Source organism: Mytilus edulis, chromosome 1 (assembly GCF_963676685.1).
Source record: "Mytilus edulis chromosome 1, xbMytEdul2.2, whole genome shotgun sequence".
NCBI lineage: Eukaryota > Metazoa > Mollusca > Bivalvia > Mytilida > Mytilidae > Mytilus > Mytilus edulis.
The window spans coordinates 93,054,701-93,082,112 of NC_092344.1; the positions used below are offsets into that span (position 1 = coordinate 93,054,701).

Here is a 27,412-nt window from a genome sequence, read left to right on the forward strand (position 1 = left end):
TTATTTGCTTAACGTGCAGTGGGAAAATATTTCATGCATGTTCAGGACGAGAACATGTTCACAATAATGCAAAAAGAATCGACTTAGATAACGGAGGGATATGGACTCTAGCAGAAATCGAGAATATATTGGACAAGTCACAATTTTGCAACATGTCATCTATACGGACCATTTAAAGAGTTGTAGCAAAGGGTTCTTAACCTGAAGAGAGCGAATCACTATCTCTACACGAGGTGTTGGTCTTCATGTGCCTATTCTGACCGGACGTAGCAGTGTATTTATGCATCCCACAGAATTAAAACGGATGCCTCCCTTTACCAAGAATTTATTGCTGGTAGGAACACTATAAAATGTTACAATATTTCGATTTCTGAGTCACCCATTAGCACTATATTATTAAGTTCCTTTTACCCATCTCGTTAGGGAGACATTTCCCAATCAAAATTGGTTTAAAAACAAACTGCTTAATTGAAATTTATTATACACGATTTTCTGCTATCTAATCATCTCTAAATGCATTTGTTTTTATCAAGCTACACAGTTTCTTGTAGAAAGGCTTAACATTTTTTTTTTTTGGGGGGGGGGGGGGGGGTGTTGTTATATTCACTTTTTCAAAAATTCTATATAAGTACAATATGGAATAATTTGTTCTTTTAACAATATGAATGTAATGTATAATTTTGTTTCGTCATTAGGCAATACGACTTTTTTTAATGGAATCAGGATATGTTCACCCTTCTACAACATCTGCTAGTCCTACCATATTGAATGCTATATTGCGTATTCCTAAAAGATTTTAATGTCTGTATACATGTATTTTACTTTGTAGTCTGTATATGTTTCAATTGTATATTGTCTCTTGGAATGTATTGGTCCACATTTATCTGTAGCAAGAAAGGTACATTCAACATATGCCAACATTTTCAGATTTAGGTTGGAAATTGGATGCAAATTTGTTCTAACAGGGCTAAACAAACGTATGTGCGGTCATAGATCAGACATTAACCTCAATGCTAACGACATTCTATACCAGCATTTCAATCAGCCCGATCATTCCATCGTTTCCATGAAAGTTCGCATTATCGAAAAGATATACCATAGCTCTAACAATCCTAATCTTTCAACGACTCTCCGTAGACAAAAAGAGGACTACTGAATTAGACAATTGGGAACTGCGACACCTTATGGTTGCAATGACAAAATTGATGGTGTAGGTATTCTATCTAGTCCTTCGTATAACTCGGTGAATGTGATGAATATTTTCAACTCGACTCCTCGACGTAGACGCAGTCATGGCCATCGTCATTATACATCACCTTCTCTGCATGATGTATCTATTAATGACTTGCTGCCATTTATACAAAAGCCGTTGATATTCATCACATTCGCACGAAACTTTATTCATTACCCCTTTCAAAACTTCATTCTCTGTTCAATTTATGTTTGGAATCCACTGTTACAAACCCTCATTCAAGCCAATACAAAATTACAGCTATAATTTCGGATATTGCAAGTCACAGAATTTTCAAGCCAGTCCGCATTGGCAAAGATGAAAAAGAGAAACGATCTTTCCTTAATCTTTCCTTTGCCAACAAAGATATCGATGGCGTCAACTTAGGCAATATCCTTCATCATAAATTAGTTCAATCGAAAATACCTCCTTATTTCAAAGACCAGTCTGTACCAATCATTTCTTATACCTATACCAAACCTATTGCAACTAAAATTTTCAATTACAAACACGTTTTGCAGGATCTCGATATTGACGACTTCAAGTCTAAACCTTCCCAATTCACATATAATCCTGCTGGCCACGTTATTACCGGTGACCTCAACATTGTTAATAACACTTCTCTACGAAATGTGTTATCGAAAGGTCCGAAATATCGTGAGCCTAAATCCATCAATTGGAAATACAACTTTAAAATTTTGATGGACTCAGTTGAGGATTATGCCAGGCAATGGGCTAAGCGCGAGAAGGAAGACGTAGACACTCTTTCCGAATGGATTAAGGCAGTGAGGTCGTTGATACAAATCAGAATTAAGAAACTGAATGGGTCTATCAATGCCCATACTACGTCAATCTTTAAAGACCCAAATATTGCAAAGCACCTATCCTACCTCCATGACAAATATGTTGTTGTTCCCGCAGATAAAGCCCCAAACAACATCGTTTCTGTGTGTAAAACTCATTACATTAACTGCTTGATAAACGAATTAGGTATTTACAATTCACTTGGAAACTCAACATATACCCTCACGACACTTACCAAAGAGGAAATCCTGGACAATCATAGGTCTGTTCTGTGTTTCTTTAGAATTTCAACCAAAGATGAAGAACTGGATCTGCCATCACTATATTGGATACCTAAACTACATAAGTGTCCTTACAAACAACGGTATATTGCTGGGTCTTCCAAGTGCTCCACGAATCCTATTTCGAAATTATTAACATCTAATTTATCAGCAATCAAAAACGGGCTTCAAAGTTATTGTGAAACTGCCTATTCTAGAGGGGGCGTGAATCAGATGTGGATACTTAAAAATTCCAAAAGTCTTTTAGAGTACATACAATCTAACTCTCTTTCATCGTGTAACAGTATTAAAACATTTGACTTTTCTACTCTTTACACTAGTATTCCACATTCCAAACTAAAAGACAAATTGAAAGAGTTGGTATTGCTTTGCTTCGTAAAAAAGAATGGCCAACGTAGATACAAGTATCTTGTATTAGGGAGGGATAAATCCTACTTTGTAAAGGATCACTCTGATTCGAACAAAAATTCTCTGAAACTGATATTATCAAGATGCTTGATTTCTTGATTGACAACATATTTGTTACGTTCGGAGGACGTGTTTTTCAACAGACTGTCGGCATTCCAATGGGAACAAAATGAGGCTCGGTTGAAAACAAAACTTTACGACAAAAGAGATGATTTCAGCTTTCCAATTGTGAACTTTCCATTTCTAAGTAGCAACATTCCAGCAGCACCTGCATACGGGGTATATATCTCCCAACTGATACGATATTCCCGTGCTTGCATTTCCTATCATGATTTTCTTGATAGAGGGTTGCTGCTCACAAGGAAGCTATTAAACCAAGAGTTCCAAATGGTGAAGTTGAAATCATCCCTTCGTAAATTTTACGGACGCCATCACGAGTTGGTTGACCGTTATGGAATAACCGTTCACAAATGATATCGGATATGTTCCTTACGTCATAACTACAATCCCCTTCCCTTTCATGAATGTGACCTACCGAATTAGACTATTTACCGGATTTGTTATCACATAAGCAACACAACGGATGCCACATGTGGAGCAGGATCTGCTTACCCTTCCGGAGCACCTGAGATCACCCCTAGTTTTTTGGTGGGGTTCGTGTTGTTTATTCTTTAGTTTTCTATGTTGTGTCGTGTGTGCTCTTGTTTGTTTGTCCTTTTCATTTTTAGCCATGGCGTTGTCAGTTTGTTTTAGATTTATGAGTTTGACTGTCCCTTTGGTATCTTTCGTCCCTCTTTTAAGTGAATATAACAGATTTTGTGTTGTAAATACATAAGTAATTAGAGGCCAACAAAATTCATAACCAGTTTAAACTAAGCGTTAAAGTATATTCAAAACTATCTTTATTACAGGTACTAGTAAGACAAATAAATGCAAGTTGATTTGATGTTGTTCTCCTCTGTAGGAAAACTGTTTGTTTTGGGTTTTTTTTTTTGTGAATTGGTATATTACTCAAACCACCTGTATTTTCATATAAAACATATATATACTCTGATAAACGGATGTATTATTTGTTATGCATATCTCATATTCTGGAAAATAAAATAGTCATATCTGACCTTTCAAGATTTGAAAATTTCTGAAGGGGTCTGACATATACACAAACATACATATTATATACATTAAATGACTATATTTAGACTCATTCGTCTTTTGCATATTTTAATTCAGGATATATGTTGAGTGGACCTCTGGACCATTTCTTTGAAATATAATTGTATACCATTGTTTTTCTGTCTTACATATTGTCAATTTCAACAGTGTTTAATATGTTTCTAATACGTAGAAATCGTTCTACATGTACGTAAATTAAAGACAAACCCTTTAGCTCTGTAACACATAGTAAAAAGCCAACATGCATATATATATATATGCAGTATTACAAAAAATGATGAAGCAACGTTAACATTTAATGAAGAAAGTGAATCAGATTTGGATTACTACCTAGCTCAAGGCTCCGCAACATGTCAACAAGTTAAAACATCTTGTAAATATAGAAATTATTAAAAACAATGGGGTTTTCCTTTTATTTTTTATATTCTAAGCATGTTATTTCATATTGAGATCACAAAAATTTTGCAAGTATTAAAAAGTGTTCTTTCGTATTATTTGGGTCTATATTTTAAATGTCATATTTACCCAAACCTAATTTTGCAAGTATGTAATAATTCTTTTAATTTTACAGGTCTGACTGGAGTAGTTGTTTAAAATGCTTATAAAACCGGACTGTATTTCATCAGTAATGTATTCTTAATTACCTTAGCAACACCTATTAATGTGAAATGTTTTTTGGCATATGTTTAATATTTATTTTTAAATGTTAGCAAAGGTGAAAGACATCAAAAGAAACATGAGAGTGCTGGTAGATCGGAGGAACTCATCCCCATTTTTTTTGGGGTACGTGTTGCTCTGTCTTTAATTTTCTATGTTGTTTTTGTGTACTTCTAGTCTATTTGATTCAAACCATGGCATTGCTAGTTATATTTTCGACTTATGAGTTGATACTTTGGTATCTTTTGCCTTTCTTTTTGTAGATATATCGAAACTTTAAATATTTCGGCTAGTGTTTCAAATCTGTTTATTTACCCCAAAAATTGAGATTTTTTGTTTACCTCCGTCTAAATAATCTGAGATGAAAATCAAAATATTCCAGACGTTCTTTTGAAATTTAAGAATTTGGAATTAAAAAAATAATATTTCTCGTTTTGTCGAAGAGAATTCCCATTCAAATGTGGTCGAAAAAAAAACTTTATTATACACGAATTTCAGCCATCTAATCATCTCAAAATGCAAAAAAAAAAAATCTTGATTTTGATCAAACTACTTGTAGAAAAACTGAACATGGGAAAGAGGGTTGTAATTTTCCTCTTTTTTAGCTCACCTGGCCCGAAGGGCCAATTGAGCTTTTCTTATCACTTTGCGTTCGTCTATCGTCCGTCGTTAGCTTTTACAAAAATCTTCTCTGAAACTACTGGGCCAAATAAAACCAAACTTGGCCATAACCATCATTGAGGTATCTAGTTTAAAAAATGTGTGGCGTGACCCGGCCAACCAACCAAGATGACCGCCATGGCTAAAAATCTGACATGGGGTAAAATTAATTATCAGGTAAAGATCTATCTGCCCTGAAATTTTCAGACCAATCTGACATCTGGTTATTGGGTTGCTGCCCCTGAATTGTCAATTTTAAGGAAATTATACCATTTTTTGGCATATTATCTTGAATATTATTATAGATAGAGATAAACTGTAAACAGCAATTATGTTCAGCAAAGTAAGATCTACAAATAAGTTAATATGACTAAAATGGTCAGTTGACCCCTTAAGGAGTTATTGCCCTTTATAGTAGTTTTTTACCAATTTTTCCAATTTTTTTCTAATCTTTTACAAAAATCTTCTCTAAAACTGCTATTCCAAATTTAACCATACTTAGCAATAATCATCATTGAGGTATCTAGTCAAAAAAATGTGTGCGATGACCCTGCCAACCAACAAAGATGGCCGCCATGGCTAAAATTAAAGCATAGGGGTAAAATGAAGATTTTGGCTTATAACTCTGAAACCAAAGCATTAAGAGCAATTCAGACATGGGGTTAAATTGTTTTGCAAGTCAAGATCTATCTGCCCTGAAATTTTCAGATGAATCCGACAACTGTTTTTTTTAAGGAAATTTTGCTGTTTTTGGTTATTATCTTGAATATTATTATAGATATAGATAAACTGTAACCAGCAATAATGTTCATCAAAGTAAGATCCACAAATAAGTCAACATGACCAAAAAGGTCAGTTGATCCCTTAAGGAGTTATTGCCCTTTGTAGTCAATTTTTAATAATTTTGTAAATTTTTGTAAATTTTAACAATTTGAAAATACTTTCCTTTGAACTAATGGGCCAAGTTCATAATAAATTGAGATAATTGTAAGAAGGAAGAATGTTCAGTAAAGTAAGATCTACAAAAACATCACCATCACCAAAACACAATTTTGTCATGAATTCATCTATGTCTTTTGTTTAATATGCACATAGACCAAGGTGAGCGACACAGGCTCTTAAGTCTATTAGGACTTAGCGCAGTTGATGTATATATTTTTCATTTGAAAGCCAATACGACTATGTTTTTTTTAATGGAATCAGGATATGCTTACCCTTCTAGAGCATCTGATAGCACTATCATATTGAATGGTATATTATGTATTTCAATATTTTCTGTATACCCAAAACTATCTTTATTACAGGTGTTTAGAAACATGAAGGACGGTAAGTTAATTAATTCGATGTTAATCTCCTGCTGAAGAGAAAAGTTTTTTTTAAATACTGTGAACTTATTGTGAATTGATCTATTACTTAAACCTCCTGTATTTTCATATATAATCTGAAAATTAAAGGCAACAGTAGTATACCCCTGTTCGGAATTCATAAATCGATTGAGGAAAAACAAATCCGGGTTACAAACTAAAACTGAGGGAAACACATTAAATATAAGAGGATAAGAACGACACAACAGAAACAATACTAAATGCAAGACACACAGAAACAAACTATAATATAACAATGGCCATTTTCCTGACTTGGTACAGGACATTTTAAGAAAAAATGGTGGATTGAACCTTGTTTTGTGGCTAGCCAAACCTCCCGCTTTTATAGAAATAACAACATTACATGACAGGACTAAAAAATAAATAAATGGGAAAACATACAAGACGGAGACACACGCAAAAAATAGCTATCAAAAGGTACCAGGCTTATAATTTAATACGCCAGACGCGCGTTTCGTCTTCAGAAAACTCATCAGTGACGCTCAGATAAAAAAAAAGTTCGAAAGCCAAAACAAGTACAAAGTTAAAGAGCATTGAGGACCAAAAGTTCCAAAAAGTTGTGCCCAATACATTAATGTGCCAGGGATAAACAAAAATCCTTAGTATTTAGAATAATTCATACTTTTGCAAACAGTAAATTTATAAAAATGACTATATAATAAATAAACATGTTAACACCGAAGTGGTGACTAACTAAAGAATAAAAACGAATACGTAAAACAACCCAAATCAGCACATAACTAAGACACAGCCGAACAACGTATTGACGTTACGTACGATATTCGTACATGTAAGCGTAACACAACGTCGCGAATATTTCGTAACGTTCAAACCAAAAATTCGACTGAAAAGTTGTTTTTAAGCAAGTGCGACATTCTTGTAAGACTCCGCAAAATCGACGGTGCTTTTTAACTACTTATTGAAAATTGATGTATTTTAGTTTTTTGAAAAATTAAGAAAAATAACATTATAAAAAATCATATAATTCTACCATTATAAGAGCACTGATCAGCAAACAATTGACGTACATTTGAGTTGAGTTCGTTTTTACGTCAAACAATGGCGGTGCGACAACCTTGTAAGTAAGCCTTTGAAAAATCGCTCATAAATTACCATATATAATTTTTCAGGATATTTGTCTTAAAACTCATAAAATTAAGCAAATAAACATTGATGTAGTAAATACAAATACTAAACTTTTTCCATTTTAGATAAATGTGCTTTGATTCTCAAATCTGGACTCCCAATGTTTTCCCCGTAGGACAGATTTGCCCTTATAGTATGGCACGCTTTTTTTTCTATGACGCCATCATAACGTCATAAAAAGTGCATTAAAGACTGGAGGAACCTTTCTGTTAAATAATGGAAAAAAACGTTTTTCAAAATATTAAATAGTTTAGACGAAAATCATAGTTTAGTGGTTACAAAAAATGAAATATTTTACGCGGGACAAATAGCCGTTTTTAAAAATGAAGCTTGCCGTATGTAGCATAAAACATAGTTTCAACAATTATTTTTTTCGTTTTTATTTTAAAAAACATTATTTTTTAAAATACGTACAATAGCAATGAATATGATATCACAAAAATTATATATTTTGGACTTGTATCTTGCCAGCTACATCGATTTTCCAATGAGGTATGAACATCGCGCGTAACGTCTTTATATGTTAGCCGAAGAGATCAACGCACATATTATAAACGGATATATTATTTGTTACGAATATCTCTTATTCTGGAAAGTACAATTTTAATATCTGAACTTCCCAGATCTGAAAATTTCTGAAGGAGTCTGACATATGCAGGTTATTACATACTATATACATTCAATAACAAGATTGCGACTCATTCGTCATTTGCATATTGTAATTCAAGATAGAAATGAGTTGACCTATGCAGCACTTTATTGCGAAGGAATAAACATAATATGTGTACCATTTTTTTTCTGAATTATTGTCAATTTCAACAAAGTGTTTAATATGTTTGTAATACGTATAAATTGTAAATAAGAGAAATACCCTCTAGCTCTGTAACAAATAGTAAAAAGTCAGCATTCACATATATACATTATTACAAAAAACGATGAAGCAATGTTAACATTTACTATAGAAAGTGAATCAGATTTGGATTACTATCTAGCCCAAGGCTCAGCAACATGTCAACAAGTGAACACATCTTTTTCAACAAGAAAAATTATCAAATAAATGGGGTTTTCCTTTATCTATTTTTTTTAGATCATCCTAAGTATGTTACATGTATTTCATAATTAGAACAATAAAATTTTACAAGTACTCAAAAGTGTTCTTTTGTATTAAATGTTATTAAATGTGTCTATTTTTTTAATTTCTTATTTACCAACACACAATTTTGCAAGTATATATGCTATTGTTCTTTATAAATCTACAAGCGATATTTTAAATACATAAACAATTTAAAAACAATCTGACTGTATTTAACCTGTAAGTTATGTTATATAGATACAATGGATAAGCGTTGATTCTTGAAAAAGAAACCATGAGCCGGAGGGCGAATTGTTTGTTTTTCATAAATCAACTCTTATCCATTGTATCTATAACTTAAACTATTGTGTTAATGTCTTTTCAAAATTAAAGCCTATTCTTAATGTTAGCAAACTAGGTTAAAGACAACAAAAATAAATATACAAGTGCTGGCAGAACTGTTGGTACTAACCCAAGTACTGTATGGGGTTCGTATTGCTCAGTCTTTAGTTTTCTATGGTTGTGTTTTGTGTTTTTGTGTTTTGTGTATCCTTTAAATTTTTATCCATTGCATAGACAGTTTATTTTCGAACTAAGAGTTTGAATATACCTTTGGTATCTTTTGTCTATCTTTTGGTAAATATCTTGATTTAAATCTTTCGACTGGTAACGGTGATGATTCTGAAAGTTTACTGATGAAGGACGACATACTATTCTATCATTATTTAACATCGCAATCAAAAATCGTCTAAATTGAAAATGCATGATCTGTCAGTAGATCTTAAAAAAAAATTGAACAACAATAAAAAAAAAAAAAAAAAAAAAAAAAAGCAATCATAAACAATGAAAGGAAACATTGTCCAAAAGATTGTATTATTTTCTCCTGTAATACATATACGTATAGGGTGAAGCATGTCACAGGATAATATACATGTAACACATCTGTTAATTTACCTTCTAATTTATATTTGTTTTGTATTGCATACGCATAAATCACCAGAGACGAAAAACCAAACACATGAAAATTCAAGACATTTTTTTAGAATTTCAAGAATTTAACATTAAAAGAAAACCATTTATGGTTATTAATTTCTATATAAAAAAAAACATGTTTTTTTTTTAATTAACAGTATTTTATGTAGACCTTGTAGTTGTGAACCTTTCTGCTGATACTTGTTACTGTTTCTGTCTAGGTTTCAATATTATAGGCTCTTTTTCTTAACTGGTTGATAAAAAAAGTTATTTAAAAGCATAACTCGTAAATGATGTCAAATATGTCATTCATATTGACATTTTGTAAATAATTCATTGCTGATCATCCCTGCTATTTACATGTTCTCTCTATCTATAATTATAGTTTACCATATATAGGCGAGTATAGTTTTATTGACGCACTAACTTTTATAAGGAGCCAAATGATGATTTCAGTGTTGACGCAATTTTGTAGACATTGCATCTTTATAATTATCGATGTCTAGAATTCTGTATCTATTATAATTACTATGCATTAGACAAAAAGACATAAAGGGCAATTACCAGGTGGCTTTTGAAGCTACTGTTATGGTTTCGGTTGTGTTATGTCTTATCGTTTGTAGTTGATATCCTGTTGTGTCTGTCGTTGATGGATTATATTCGTTATTGTTCTTCGGTTTTCATATTGTTATGGCTATGTATTATTTGTTCCTGCGTTTCTCTGTGATGAATAAACTCATCATAGATACCAGGACTAAATTTTGTATATACGCCAGACGCGTGTTTCGTGTACAATAGACTAATGAGTGACGCTCGAATCCAAAAAGGCCAAATAAAGTACGAACTTGAAGAGCATTAAGGACCAAAATTCCTAAATGCTTTGCAAAATACAGCTAAGGTAATCTATGCCTGGTGAATGCCCTTGCGTGTGTTTTGGTTGTATTTCTGTCACGTATAGTGTTGTCATTTAAGCGATATTTGTTAACATTGTCATAAAGCGGGAGGTTTGGCTAGCCATTAAACCTGGTTTAACCTACCATTTTGTCCTAAAATGTCCTGTATTAAGTCAGGAATATGGCATTTGCTATCAAATAGTTCGTTTCTAGTATGTCTGTTGGCGTGTGTTTTTGTTGCAAATCAGTGTTCATGTTGTTCCTGTGTTTTCCTCTTGTATTTGAAGTGTTTCCCTCGGTTTTAGTTTATAACCCGAATTTGTTTTCTATCTATTCATATATGACTTTTAAACACCAGTTAACTACTGTTGCCTTTATTAATGTGTCTTGTCTTGAATATACATGTATATGCGGTATTATCTATTGGACGTAATTAAACGACAGCTTAAGAAGGGTTTGTACTAATTTAGATGAGGCGTCTAGATTGAGTGAAAATATGTGCTAGATGTCGAAAATACCATATCTGTGCATTGTTGAACACAACTTTGGGGTTAAACAATGTATTTGCAAAAAAGTACGGACATTAATTGGTCAATTTGACTCTCATTAAAGACAAATTAATTTAAATAGCAATGTCATTTTAGCACATATATGTAAGTCGAATAATAAAACAGTGAATTTGTCAAATCTCTGTATATGAAAAGTTATGGAATTTTGTAAAATCACTTAACGTTTTTGGTATTTTTGTTAAATCCATGAACTTATTCGATACTTCGTAAAACCAGTAAAATCAGTTTTGGAAAATTACTCTATATGTGTATCAGAAATATATGTTTTTCTATATGTTTTTCTAATACATATATATAAACTATTTTTTGACACACATTACCATTATATCTATTTTACAGCGATCATGAGCGAGGGTAAAATCTTCCAATTGTAAAAATGATCCGCAAAAAGATGAGTCAACCTGGACGAAATATTCAATTGACCTTGATGGAATTTTTTTTTATAATATTATATAAGTTAGAGAGGAATTGTTATATGCAGAATGTTGAACAAAATAAAATCTAATAATGAAACAACATAGCTGAAATAATCAATTATAGGATTATTGCATTTAAAATTTTGTAACAAACCATGATAGAAGAGGGGCGAAAGATACCAGAGGAACAGCCAAACTCGTAGAACAAAAATAAACTGACAACGCCATGGCTAAATAAAGGCAACAGTAGTATACCGCTGTTCAAAACTCATAAATCCATGGACAAAAAACAAAATCGGGGTAACAAACTAAAACTGAGGGAAACGCATTAAATATAAGAAGAGAACAACGACACAACATTAAAATGTAACACACACACACACACACACACACACACACACACACACACACACACACACACACACACACACAGAAACTGACTAAGCATTAGACAAAATCCTATGAGAATAACAAATATAACATCAAAATCAAATACATGAATTTGGGATAGATAAGTACCGTGACACGTCTTATAGTAATGTTAATTCACACTCAAACATAAGAGAAAACAAACGACACAACGGAAACACAACGTTAAAATGTAACAACCACAGAAACGAACTATGATATAACAATGGCCATATACCTGACTTGGTACAGGACATTTTTAAAGGAAAAAAATTGTGGGTTGAACCTGGTTTTGTGGCATGCCAAACCTCCCTCTTTTATGGCCATATGAAATATAACATTAAAATGACAACACAACATTACAGGTCTACAATATAAATAAATAGGAGAACACAATTGACAAAGAAACACACGAAGAATAGCTAACAAAAGGCAACAAGTTTAAAATTTGACATACGCGAGAAGTGCATTTTGTCCACACAAGACTTACTAGTGACGCCCAGATACAAAAGTTTGAAAGCCGAAACAAGTACAAAGTTGAACAGCATCGAGGACCAAAAGTTCAAAAAAGTTGTGCTAAAAACGGCCAGGTACCAGAACATCCCTTTTATTTAGAAGTTAAAAAAAGTCCAAACAGACAAATAATCGTATACAAAACACAACATAGAAAACTAAAGACTAAGCAACACGAACCCCACCAAATACTGGGGCTCCGGAAGAGTAGGCAGATCCTGCTCCACATGTGGCACCCGTCGTGTCGCTCATGTTATTACAAACCCAGTAAATAGTCTGATTCGGTAGGTCACATTCATGAAAGGGAAGGGGATTGTAGTTACGACATAAGGATCATACCGGTATCCGATATCATCTGTGAAACGGTTATTCCATACCGGTCAACCAACTCGTAATGGCGTCCGTAAAATTTACGAAGGAATGATTTCAACTTCGGCATTTCGAACTCTTGGTTTAATAGCTTTCTTTTGAGCAGTAAACCCCTATCAAGGAAATCATGATAGTAAATAAAAGCCCGAGAATATCGTATCAATTGGGAGATATATAATACTTATGCAGACGCTGCTGGAATATTGCTACATAGAAATGGAAAGTTCACAATTGGAAATCTAAAATTATCTGTTTGTCGTAAATTTTTGTTTTCAACCGACCCTAATTGTCTTAATCTAGATGTAAGTCAAGATATGAGGCAGCCTTATTTGTATCGGTTGTATCCTTTATCTCTAGTTCGAAAGGATAGATGCGTTCAACATAGTCACCAAATATTTAATTATTTCGTGAGAGAACATCATCGATATAGCGGAAAATAAAGTTAAAGGATATTGAAGTCAGTCTCAAATAATAAAGGAACAAGTCGACAAGAAGAGGGACACAGTTGGTTCCCATTGGAATGCTTACAGTCTTAAAGACACCGCAAATGGCAAGGTGTTCATCCCACTAATATCTTCAAAAAGCGAAATGGCTAAAATCGTCAACCGATTCTTATAAATATTCCATATCAACTTCACAAATAATGTCAGATGGTCTTGGGGTATATATTCTGGTTACCGACGTTGTTAATCATCTTAATAACGTGTTTTTTTTTGGCTTATGAATATTACTTTTACTTTTTAGACAGTTTTATTGTGATATCCATTTTACGTGACTCTGCTCTATAAAACTAGACAGTTCTTGTCCATTCGTTTTTGATGTGTTTTGTCGTTTGATTTTGCCATGTCTTGTGATTATGGACTTTCCGATTGTATTTTCCTCTGAGTTCAGTATTTTTGTGATTTTTATTTTTTTATACATCCCGTCTTTGTATTATTGTTCTAGGATAATTTTTGTATTATTGTCTTTCATTTTTGCTAATGTGCTTATGTGCTTTGTTCATATGCCTTTTTGTGTTTCTTTGATTCATGTGACGTAGCTCTGTACTAATACATCTCGTCTTTGTGTTATTTTGCTGTTGTAAATTTTTGTATTCTTATCTATGTAATTTGATATTGTGCTTCTTTGTAACATATTTGTTTGTGTTTATAGTGATCAAGATTATAACACTATGTTGACTGCTGTACCCCTATGATTTTACATTTTACCTATTGTGTCTGCTTACCTAGTTCACACATTGTTGTCAATATAATGGCATTTGATGCGACTGTCATACAAGTAATAGCTATATAGTATAAAGTTGAGAATGGAAATGGGGAATGTGTCAAAGAGACAACAACCCGACCATAGAAAAAATAACAGTAGAAGGTCACCAACAGGTCTTCAATGTAGCGAGAAATTCCCGCACCCGGAGGCGTCCTTCAGCTGGCCCCTAAACAAATATATACTAGTTCAGTGATAATGAACGCTATACTAATTTCCGAATTGTACACAAGAAACTAAAATTAAAATAATTCAAGACTAACAAAGGCCAGATGCTCCTGACTTGGGACAGGCGCAAAAATGCGGCGGGGTTAAACATGTTTATGAGATCTCAACTCCCCCCCCCTAATACCTCTAGCCAATATAGAAAAGTAAACGCATAACAATATGCACATTTAAAATTCAGTTCAAGAGAAGTCCAAGTCTGACGTCAGAAGATGTAACATAAGAAAATAAACAAAATGACAATAATACATAAATAACAACAGACTACTAGCAGTTAACTGGCATGCCAGCTCCAGGTTTATCTAGCTATACGACCAAGTTTAATCCAACATTTTCTTCATAAAAAAATGCCTGTTCCAAGTCAGGAATATGACATTTGTTATCTATTCGTTTTATGTGTTTGAGCTTTTGATTTTTCCTTTTGCCTAGAGACATTCCGATCAGAACTTTCCTAGCAGTACGGTATTTTATCTATTTTACTTTTTGGTATATCACAGAACTAGTGGAGTCTGGATATTCTTACAGGACACATGTCTACCAATGACATTATAGGTAGGCAAACAAGGTTATTATTTTTTAGTTTATCAAAGGCAGAAATGTTTTTCGTTTAATCAATTAAACTAATCGATATTGACGAAAAGCCAATGTCGTATGAATAAATACAATAGTAAGCAAAACTGCTGGAAAACTGCTTGTTCATAAAAAAAATTAACAGTGTGTGAAAATAAAACAAATAGCAATTGCAGCTAAGACTTTTCACAGATCACATATTGCATTGACATCGATGAAGTCGTTTGATACCATGACAAGGAAAATGAGCATTGAAAACATCATAGATACACTTATAAAGCTGTTATATTTGTAAACATGAATAGAGAAAGAATTCAAATACATCAATATAGTTCAGATAACATAAACATGTCAAATTCGAAAGTTATAGCTCGACGCAGATTTAGAAACAGTGATGATCGAAGAAAAACTCTCATGAATAATCGGACGCCAGAAAAATCAAAAATGTAATAGTTGAATTGATTGCTTTCTAAGCATACGGTATAAAATAGTGCTTTTTTTATTACATAAAAAATCAAAGTGAGTTTGTAAGCGGTCTTACAACAACAAGCTGTCCTCCATGAAAGACTATTTCACACCAGTAACACGGTGCATTGTCGTCCATATAACCAATGACCTGTTCAAACTGTCGGCATTGCCTTTCCCCTATAATAACAGTATGTGGGTTTTTGATTGTGTCAATGATACAATCAATCAAAATACTAGGAGACACAAATCGTGGAGCAGATCGAGTTGCTTCAAAGATATATCTTGACATATTTCTTCTCAATGTTCTTCTTAAATTGTCGTCGAACCTTTCATGTGATATTCTTTCTGGTTTTACCTTTTCATCGACAAACTTTGAAAAATGATCATAAGCACAATTTTTAATTGCAAAAAAACTTCTCGATATCCAATACATCGTCTCTTTTCTTTCAGAGTTATGAGGTCGCTTATACCATCGTGAAGAATGTCTTTCATATTGGTCTCCTCGAAAAACATCGTTCACACTCGACTTTGAAATATGTTTTTCATACAAGTTTGAGCTAGTTTGACAATTCGGCAAATTCACTCTCTGTCTTCTGCGTGCAGGGAAATGTGAATATTGACATCTTTGTTGTTCATGAAATCTTTTGTTGTGAATATTGTGATAGTACGGTTTTCTAAGATTTTTTGGTAATAAGTTATAACCGATTTTTGATTCGTTTAAAGCATGTTTGTTACGACGGGTTCGAATGTTCCTTCCTCTGCTGACTGTATAATCATTTGATCTTTTTTCGGGATCATTTAACCCGACATTGCCATAGAAATAAATATCAGAAGCATCAATTTCCTTAACGGGGTAGTCTTTTTCATCATTATTATTTTTCGAATCTTGGACACATTCTACGGTTTTTGAAAGGTCAACTGAATTTACTCCATTATTGTGATTCCTTCTGTTTTTTATTTTGTCATTCGAATTGCATTCTTTCTCGTCGTCCTCCCCAATACGGTCTTCAAAACAAAGTTTTTCAATTATATCATCGAAAGATTTAGAAACATCTTCAAAATGATCTTGTAAACTGGCATGTTTGGTTGTTTTATCAAAACACTTTTTGTTTATGTTAATATCATTATTTTGTTGCATCTTTAAAGTACATTTTTTCTCTCCCATAGCAGATGTTGAACTTTTCTTTAAACTTATGTCATCCTTTAATTTAATGATACGTGTGTCACATTTGTCACTGTCTACGATGTTGAAGTCGGTTTGAAAATTCAAAACTAATTTTGGAGCATCAGTTCCTTCATTTAAGTGTCTAATTTTGTTTCCTGCACTTAGAGACTCTTCTACCAGACAGTCCTTCGAAATCTTGTTAATAACTTCTTTTGCTTCACATTGTATGAGAGGTTTATTGAATTTTATTTCATTGTTGTAAACCATTTCGCCCTGTTGTCCGTATATAGTTTTAATATCATTATGTTTTAATATTTCATGAATGACATTATTAATTTCATGTTTTTTTGTATCCAGCAATGAGTGAGCCTTAATGGTATCAGGTTTTGCATCTTTATTGCATTCTGTGATAGATGACGCTTTAGGATAAAAATCAGAATGTCGTTCGTAACTGCTATTCCTGACTGGAAAATAAAATGTCAGTATTGAAATAATTGAATCGATGCATTAGAAATTTGTATGTTTAGTTTGATTATACAATTAATAATTTATAGGAAAGATGATGTTGATAGATGAATCAAACTGTCAAAATACACCTACGTCATTTATATTCCTAAAAAATAAATCATGACACCACATCTTTTTATTGTCACATTCGTCGATCATATCTAGCTTTTGATTCTATCTAGTGATTAACACATGTTTTTAAAAAGAATGAAAAGTCGTTTACTTCGGCGTTTTGCATTTGCACCGACCTGCATTGCACTTGCGCTGATTTTCTGTCATTTGAGTCAATTTCGTAAAAGTGACTTACAGGTAAATGTTAGGTTTTATTTCCATTTTTCGTTAGCCAGTTGGCTAATTCCCGTTTACTTAATAAATCAACCATTTTAAAGGGATTTAGGAACCATTTTAAAATTTGATAATTTTCCTTTTTTATACTGAACACTGTAAATAGAAATGAGAAGATGGGGTACGAGTGCCAATGAGACATCTCTCCGCACAAGTCACAATTGGAAATGTGGTAATGTGTATCGTTGGGTTACTGTCTCATTGGTGTTTAGTCGATATTTCTTTTTAGTTATAAAACCCAATAAAATAAAGACGAACAGTTAAAAATCCAGACAAATGATGTCCATTGAAATTTGCATAATCTTACATATATGACACAATACATGTGGACAAATAAAAAGTTTTAAAATAAAACGAGGTAGGACCAATTTCCCAATAATTTATTTCACAACTGGGCCATCTTAAACAATATAAGACTCAAAACACTGACTATAGCCAAAAGAACAGTTTTTTTAAACTCATTCTTTACTTGAAAAAATAGAATGAAATTCATAACAGTGTGGCTGTGGCCATTGATTGACACATTAAATTCATCCATTGACTGGGACAATTTAGGTGAACGTTTGTATGTAACGACCACTGCTCACTATGTACTTTTTAAAGACACTTAAACTATGGGGTCACCAAAGGTTCTCAACACCTTAATAAAGTAATTCGAAAAATTAATCAGAAATAACACGATGTTTTGATTTATATCAATTATATAAATCAAAACATAAAGGTTATTCCTGATTAATTTTTCGAATTATTTTATAATAAAAGGCGTTAAGAAACCTTTGGTGACCCCACAGTTTAAATGTCTATCGTAGGTACGTCGTGAACAGTGGTCGTTACAGACAAACGTTCACCTAAATTGTCCCAGTCAATGGATGAATTTAATGTGTCAATCAATGGCCACAGCCACACTGTTTTGAATTTCATTCTATTTCACTTACTATCCGTTCATGTTTTTCCCTTTGAACTATTAATTCCTAAACGAAATTTTGACATTGTCGTTTTATATGTGATCTACCCAAAATCTAATTCAGGTTAGAATTCGGAGATATACTAAAATCTAAATTAGGTCAAACGTCAGCGTTATAAAACCGCGTTGTCTAGTGTTGTTATTCTAGTATTTAATTTTCCTTTTTTAGTGAAGATAAAGAAGAGTTAACTTTTCAATTATATGATGAATATAAGAAGACCAAGACAAACAAATACATAGAATCTTTTCACGTGTACATTCTTTTTTCCCTTTCAATGCAAAGTTAATGTTTAAAGCTGATGAAACAGAAAGTTTGTGTTAAGAGCCAATACACATAGCTTTCGTTTAAGATACATTTGTAGCCATATTATTGTCATCATATCATCTAAAACCGTATTAAGGGTTTGACTGCTCATTGGCGGATCTAGGGGGGGTTCCGGGGGTTGGAACCCCCCTTTTTTTGGCCGATTAATGCATTTGAATGGGAGCATAAAGCTGGAACCCCCCTTTGTTGGCCGATCAATGCATTTGAATGGGAGCATAAAGCTGGAACCCCCCCCCCCCCCCCTTTACTCTGGGTTGGGAACCCCCCTTTTTAAAATGGCTGGATCCGCCACTGCAACTGTAACTTTTGTTTTGTCCAATGACAGATATGACAATGTGGATAGCTATGCCTAATGAAGACAAAAACAAAAAAAAAACGTACCAATAATGGACCAATTTCTTTTCACAGAAATTACAAATAACAGTTTTATTCTACTCATTCAGAAATCTACACCTTCATTGATATCATGAAGAAAGTGTAGGTAACCATTTACATTAAGATTCGTGGTAGCGATAAACAAGCTCTTGTAGAGAGCACAAACGAAAGATATTCAGTATGCCATTCAACAATTTTTCAAATTTCAAACTGGGATTTCCCGTAAAAGTTATCTGAAATTGCTAAGGTACAAGTACCACATTTCTTGTCAATTTGGTTAATTAAAGATTAACACGCAAATGTTCATGTTGTTTAAACGCAAACTTCTTTTTGTTTACATGTAAAAAGCACAAACGTCTTGCGGTCGAACATTTTTTCATTACACAAGATCATGTTTTTCTCTGACTGTCTTTATGAAGCCTTTACTTTGTATCCATTAGATGTTAGTAGTGTTCTGATTGATATGTTAGTCTTAGATAAAAAAAAAAACAAAAAAAAACAAACAACAAGAGGCTCTCAAGAGCCTGAATCACTCATCTGTATTTCAGAGGGAAAGGTTTTCAAATGTTAGCAAACTTGATGAACAAATTGTGTAAAATTGTCTTTAAAGGGCAAAACTTCTTAAGGGATCAATTGACAATTTTGGTCATATTAACTTTTTGTAGATCTTACCTTGCTGCTTACAGTTTATACCTATCTATATTCAAGATAATTACGAAAAACTGCAAAATTTTGTTAAAACTACCAATTCGGTGGCAGCAACCCGACAATGGGTTGTTCGATTCGTCTGATACTTTCAGGGCCGATAGATCTTGACCAATTAAACAAATATACCCCATGTCAGATTTGCTCTAAAAGCTTTAGTTTTTGAGATATAAGCCAAAAACTGCATTTGACACTTATCGGCGGCCATGTTTATCAATGGATCAAAACTTTGGATACAATTTATAAACAAGATATCATAAGGAACATTTAGTTAAAGTTTGAAGGTAATTGGCTCAGTAGTTTCAGAGGAGAAAATTTTCAAATGTTAGCAAACTTGAAGAACAAATTGTGTAAAATTGTCTTTAAAGGGCAATAACTCCTTAAGGGAACAATTGAAAATAATGGTCTTTTAACTTTTATGTAAATCTTACTTTGCTGACCATTATTGCTGTTTACAGTTTATATCTATCTATAATAATATTCAAGATAATAACAAAACACTGCAAAATTTCCTTAAAACTACAAATTTATTAACAACAACCCAACAATGAGTTGATCGATTCGTCTGAAAATTCCAGGGCTGATAGATTTTGACCAAGTGAACAATTTAACCTCGTCTCAGATTTGCTCTTAAAGCTTTAGTTTTTGAGATATAAGCCAAAAGCTTCATTTGACCCCTATGTTCTATTTTTAGCCATATTGGCCATGTTTGTCGATGGATCAAAACTTCGGATACAGTTCATAAACTAGATACCAGAAGGACAATTAAGTTAGAGTTTGAAGTTATTTGGCCCAGTAGTTTCAGTTTTTGAAATAGTTTACCACCACAGACGACGACAGACAACGACGACGACGGACGCCAAGTGATGGCATAAGCTCACATGTGTGAGTTGTTATTAGCTTTGAACTACCTTTCAGTTACTGTGAGTACTTTCAGATCTGTTGTTCCAGGGAGCCCTTTATGAATTGTTTTTGCTAACGAAGACACGAAAACAAACTATCCAGGGAGCTTATTCACAAAGCATCCGTTAAGTAATATATAATTGTTTCCATGGAGATGGCCTTGCACCTTCACTCATTGTTCATTGTTCATTGAATTTGAATATAGGCTAATGAAGCTATAAAGGACCCAAAAAATGACGTTTGAAAATCTCTCAAACAGTGAAGCCGACGGTCTAATCTTTTTACGAGAAACGAGAAACGGTATGCTTTAACAATTACAAAAAGCGAGACAACTCTAAGACTTTTTTTTTTAGTAAAATTTTATTTTTTCATGTATATCGATAAAGAAAACAACATTTATTTTGAATCGGTTGCAGGCAAATTTGTAATGCAAATCGAGATCGTATGTCAAACTCTACAAAAAATATACTCAATAAGTTGAAATGTTTTAAATTTCTCACGAGAAATAATATTTATGATAATATTTTAATCAAAAGCTACCTTTCAGATACAAATATATATTAAATCGAAACCTCAAAATCTAAATTTTCGTATAGCTGTGTAATAATTGTTCAAGATCCTGAAAAGTAGCAGGAAGATTGATTAATTACATCATTGATTGACTGATTGGTAACGCTGCATTAACGCAAAAAGGTAAAATCGCGGCGAGTATTGAAATTATCGGTTTTTATCTAGCCAAGTAATTCAGGGGTTTTCGATTGTTGATGTGTTACATATTTGTTTTCCGTTAAGCAGATTATAAAAAAGAAGATGTGGTATGATTGCCAATGAGACAACTCTCCAGAAGAGACCAAAACACACAGAAATTAACAACGATAGGTCACCGTACGGCCTTCAACAATGAGCAAAGCCTATACCGCAAAGTCAGCTATAAAAGGCCCCGAAATGATAATGTAAAACATTTCAAATGAGAAAACTAGCGGCCTTATTTATATACAAAAAATTAACGAAAAACAAATTTTAAGCTTCTTACGTTACACAACGGCAAACTTGCTTACTCTCATATTTCTTTCCACTGACTCAATAATAAGATTTCTGTGTATATATATTTATATTTATGTTTCAGGTTATTGTTTTGTTTTTATTGTTCATGGTGACATCCCATTAGTCTGACAACCATTATTCCAACATCCCGTCATTCCGACAGACTATTACTCCGACATCCCATTATTCCGACAATCCTTTATTCCGACAGCTCATTATTTCATTTTTACATATATTTCGTTGGTTCGTTGTATTGCTTTCTTATCCATGTATACCCCACAATGTTTTTATTCATGTAAAATCAAGGCAACTTGAAATTGGTTGTGGTTTAAATTTGATTTTGAAAAAAAATATGAATATTGTGCATTTTTTAATAGTAATCATAGTTTTTACATTAATATTATAAAAGAAGTTTATGTGCAATATAAATACCAATTCCGATGTATTTTGTGCATGATGTTATTTGCATTTTTTTTTATTAGACATCTTTTATTGATTCTGTTTTGTTTTATCTCAGATGTGCTTATAGTATGCATTCGTTTAAAATTCATTGATGTACCTTACCATTATTGTTTAATATGCACAGGCCGTTTGTATCCGATGTGTCCACGTGCTCGATTTCTCCCATATGTCGATTAGTCTTACATATGACATTCTGACCTAATCCATAAAGTTTCTCACTATCTCCCATATTCCTTATCACTGGAAATTTACACCGAGATGGCAATATTTTTGGATCTCGATTTCTTTCTGTACATTGTCTTTTACTGAACTCACATAAACTCGACATGCACCGTTCTTTTAAATCTCTATGACCATATAAAGTTTTTTTGTCAGATTTACTATTTGTCTTCTTATTCTCCGGAAGTAATTCTGGCTTTACAACATAAACTGTGACTTGAATTTCTGTGTAATTACTTTCGCATTCAGACATCTGAAACATATTTTGTTTTATTAGAAATCCTCAGCTAGGATGATCATCTCGTCTTTAAATGGAACATATTGTTCCGTGTACATATTGAAAATGTGTGTATCTTACATATAATTATCTCCCAGGAAGAGTGGACTACATGTACAATGTCACTGCCACAGGCATAACACACACAAATGTTATATATCCAACCTGTCAGACTAATAGAAACACAATAATGACCCTTCCGTCTACATGTTTTGCTTTATGTTCACCTGTTAGTCTACATGTATTCCTTAAAAGCGCTGGTATCACGAAGATTTTCCAAATGTGATTTCAACAGGTCACGAGCCAAAACTTCGCTTATCTGATCTGATCACGCTTTGTTTTACTTCAGTTGTGATATTTTCTGTATCTTTGGGGATTTGTCGTAACAAGGATTTATTTAGTATGATTGAAATTCTAATTAGTAACGATACACATATTTATAAAAAAAAAACATAAAAGGCGGTATTTCATCGGTTCATCTAGATCTGTTTTTGGTGGTTTTTACAATAATCAGAAGAGATGGCAGACCGTATCGTTGTCAGATTTGCTTTCGGCAAAGCCATGATACAATCTGTATATATATATTTCAAACAGCATGACATTTCCCGCACTTTTCTAATTCTAGTATTAACAAAATGGCACCTTTTACTTCCATTTCATGTTGTAACATAAATTGTATTTTTTCTTTTGATGTTTTAATGCAATAATTCGCTTAAAAAGTGTGTTTACGGAAAACCATGGTATATTATATGCAAATTGATGTTGTACCATGCATTGCTAATTAAATATGCAACTTAACTAGAATCTAAAGGAACGAAGGCGGAGCTTAGCTATGGTACAAAATATTCATGTTCATTTTATTCCATGGTTGAAGCTCCACCCTTTTTTTTAAAGGTATCTGCCTCTGAAATATTTAGGAAACCGAAAAACGTAAAAGGTCAAAAGATCTTCATTTGTTTTCATTTATAACAAAAACAATAAATCATGTGTACAACATCTTAAGAACCTTTTTTAAACTATATAGGATTATGTACTACCATTTCCTTTACGAAAATTCAATTAAATTGCGAATAAAAAAGTGTGTGTGTGGGGGGGGGGGGGGGGGGGGGGGGGGGGGGGGGCTAATAAAAGAAAAGGGAACAAATATCGGCTAGACAAATTTGTGAAAAAAAACAGGTTTCTTTTTGCGATCAAATAGGGTACACTATCTACGCTCCCTAGATCCGCCACTGTTTAGTGTTTTATCGTTAAAATTGTGTTTGATTAATAATAAAACAATCCGATTAATAAAATAACGGAAGAAGCAGTTTGTACGAAAACTTTAAGTGTATAAATATGATAAATATCCAATTTCAATGAGATAAACAACCTGTAAAATATGATTAATTTGTATGATACCTTGAAAACCAATAAAGAAAAAAAAACAATTCTAACCGTTATTAGAATAATTATTTAATCCTTGTCGCAGAATCCGACATTATTGTTCACTTTGATGATATAATGAAATTACCTGTGTATACGATCATACAAAACTAAAAAATCGGGAAAATCCGACATTTTCTTTACTTTCTGCAAATTCTAGGGCTCTATTAAATTAATGGCATACAAGCAAGAGGCGCAAAAGGGACTTGCGCGAGCTTCTATTTCATTGGATAAAACTGTAACGTGATCAATTTCAATAAAAGTTCAAGGTCTTCAAGCTGTCAACATTTTATTTATATTACAAATTTTATATACCATGTGTCTTACTCATTAACATATATAAACAAACTCATCCTTCGGATTCGTTTGTTTAAATATGTTAACTTGTAAGAACCATGGTATGTATAGTACTTAATAATTTCTAAAATTCCTACAATAAAATGAATAATTACGCTTTAAACTTAGATTTAAAAATAAAATACAGGTGTTAACTATATCGTATTCCAGGACATGCGAAATCAAAAAAATACCAAAAAACATACAACCGAATAGCAGACTCCGGAAAGAAAACCAATTAAGAAACACTGAGAATAATAACATTTGATTATACATAATCCATTTTGTCTCATTAAAGATGGGAATAGAACATAATTAAATAGATAGTTTGAAAAGCAAAAAAAAAAACATGATTTCGCACTCAATTGACAAGAATCTTGAAAATTTTAACGAAGTTTAAAATGTAAGACCTGCAAATTTGAAATAACTTTTTATAAATTTGTTGTGTCCAAGCGTTCGTCGGGATTTATCTTCTTTCGGGGGGCTCAAACCCAACAAATTGGAAGTCAAGGATGTATAAAAACGTGACGAACTATATAATCACAAGGGAAAAGTAGATGTGCGCATTTTACAAAATCTTTAACTCCGAAAAGGAAAAAAAAAACATAATGTTGGGTATTATCCGAAAGTTCACTGATACTACTAGAATGTAATTTAAGATATAATTGTTCTATACCCAAATATTATATCGGTCATTTAATTTAGTATTTTTTTTAGTATTCATATTATTATGATGATAATGCGACTGTGTAAAGATATCTTAAGTGAGACAACGACACCGATCTGCTTGCTACTTTCATTCGTTTTAACTTTGCAATAAGTTTCAATTATGGCTAATATGCATGTAGACACAATCCAAGAAAACTTTTTAAAATACAAAACAAAAAAGCATTTTACGGGATCAATTTTAAAATGTATCGAGCTTTTGAATTGATCTGAGTAAAATTTCTTTTTAGGTAGGACTGTTGCTTATTTTATATATTACCGAAAAAAACCTGTGTGTTTAATTTGTCCACTTTCTGAGGACACAGTTACATACCATATGACGTGTTTACATTGACCAACTAGGCTATCCTATCATTTTTATCTAAGTATAAAATTAACAAGTTTGAAAAGATTTAAAGACTCTTTTAAAACTATTAATGCAATTTCAGGGTTAAAAAAAGTTCGTGAATTATACTGCCTTCTATATATTTCATAAACTATATAATTGTTTAAAGATTGGAAATGACACAAGAAAAATATGACCATTGTTGGTTTTGGGTCACGATTGAGGCCCATTTGTTTAGGATAATCACAACTATACATTTGATACCCAAATGTCAGGTCTCATGCTTACCTGATGAGAGAAGAAGTATATCCAAGAATAACGAGCTGTGCATTAAACGATTAAATTATACGGTATGAAACTAAAATAGTCTTTTCTCATGTATGACATCAGTAAATCCGAATGTTCACTCGATATTCACTTCAAATGAGCAATGAAACGAGTGCAAATATTGGGACAGGAACCGCTTGCCCTTCCGGATTATCTGAATTATTGCAGTTTTATGTGAATTACGTTGGTCACTTTTATAATCTGACAGTAATCAGGTAAAACCAATTTTAAATATGCTAACTATCAGTGTGCTAGTCCTGAAATATTTGCCACTGGATGTAAGCAACAAACATTTAATCATTCTAAGTGGACAATTTACAACCTTACAATACTAAGTAGGTCAACATACGTCGAATATTTGCAAAGTCTACCTAGCTCAAAATACGTTTTAATGTATATATAAAAGAGGGACAAAAGATACCAGAGGGACAGACAAACTCATAAATCGAAAATAAACTGACAACGCCATGGCTTAAAAGGAAAAAGACAAACAGACAAATAATAGTACTCATGACACAAATCAACATAGAAAACTAAAGACTAAGCAACACGAATCTTACCAAAAACTGGGGGTGATCTCAGGTGGCTCCGGAAGGGTAATCAGATCCTGCTCCACACGTGGCACCCGTCGTGTTGCTCATATTATTACAAACCCGGTAAATAGTCTAATTCGGTAGGTCATATTCATGAAAGGAAAGGGGTACATGTGTAAATATTTGAACAGGGAATCATATCTTTTCATTTCAAGGCAAACTCGAAAGTAGGAGACACTCTGATATGTACATTTATTTAAGTAAATGTTCGTCACTTTAATTAAAATATTTCGAATCATTGAATTTGAAAACATAGTGATAATTTTCTCAAATATTTAATGTTCCACTGGTTAAACCATTTCCCAATTAAGCTGTGAATTCTCCCAATTCCCCTAAATCTAATTTGGGTAAACAGAAACTCCTACTATTGAGGTATAACATTTGCTGATTTCGGCATGTTGACAGGAAAATGGCCTTATATGTCGGTAAAACTGATTATTTCATTAGAAAAAAAATTAAAAAAAAATTTTGACAAACAATTTGTTAAAATGTGATTAAAGATTTCCATAAAAAAAGTTTGAATCGATAGCGATAACCGGTGAACAATGTATTTCACAACAATAAATAAACTTCAGCATATTTCACGGCTATAAATATCTTATCTTTACATACTAATTTGTACATATGAAATTTATAAATATGAATATGCCGTAAGCATAAACATGTTAAATTGAAAATTTTATTATATGATATGATCAATACAGTCGTAATAAGGTAGTTTGTCATGTGCAATAATCTGTGGAAATTAATACAGATTTAAGGGTCGTGGCGACATGCAGAACATATTTTACCATGCCTCTTTCGTATGAGGAGGATCGAAAAGAACATGGCTGATACCGTCTTTGTGAATGACTTAAAGCAAATCATTGTTGTATTCGACAATTTTGTTAATTAGGGTTGACAACCTGC

General features: G+C 32.8%; 1 protein-coding gene across 1 annotated transcript; it reads right to left on the reverse strand.

The window, feature by feature from the left end:
- Nucleotides 1–15,137: 15,137 nt before the first annotated feature.
- Nucleotides 15,138–23,053, reverse strand: LOC139495140 (uncharacterized). Its single transcript, XM_071283314.1, has 2 exons — nt 22,381–23,053; nt 15,138–17,112 (listed from the first exon to the last, which is right to left on the reverse strand). The coding sequence occupies exons 1-2, from the start codon at nt 22,757–22,759 to the stop codon at nt 15,530–15,532; spliced, it is 1,962 nt and encodes a 653-aa protein (XP_071139415.1). The 5' UTR covers nt 22,760–23,053; the 3' UTR covers nt 15,138–15,529.
- Nucleotides 23,054–27,412: the final 4,359 nt, after the last annotated feature.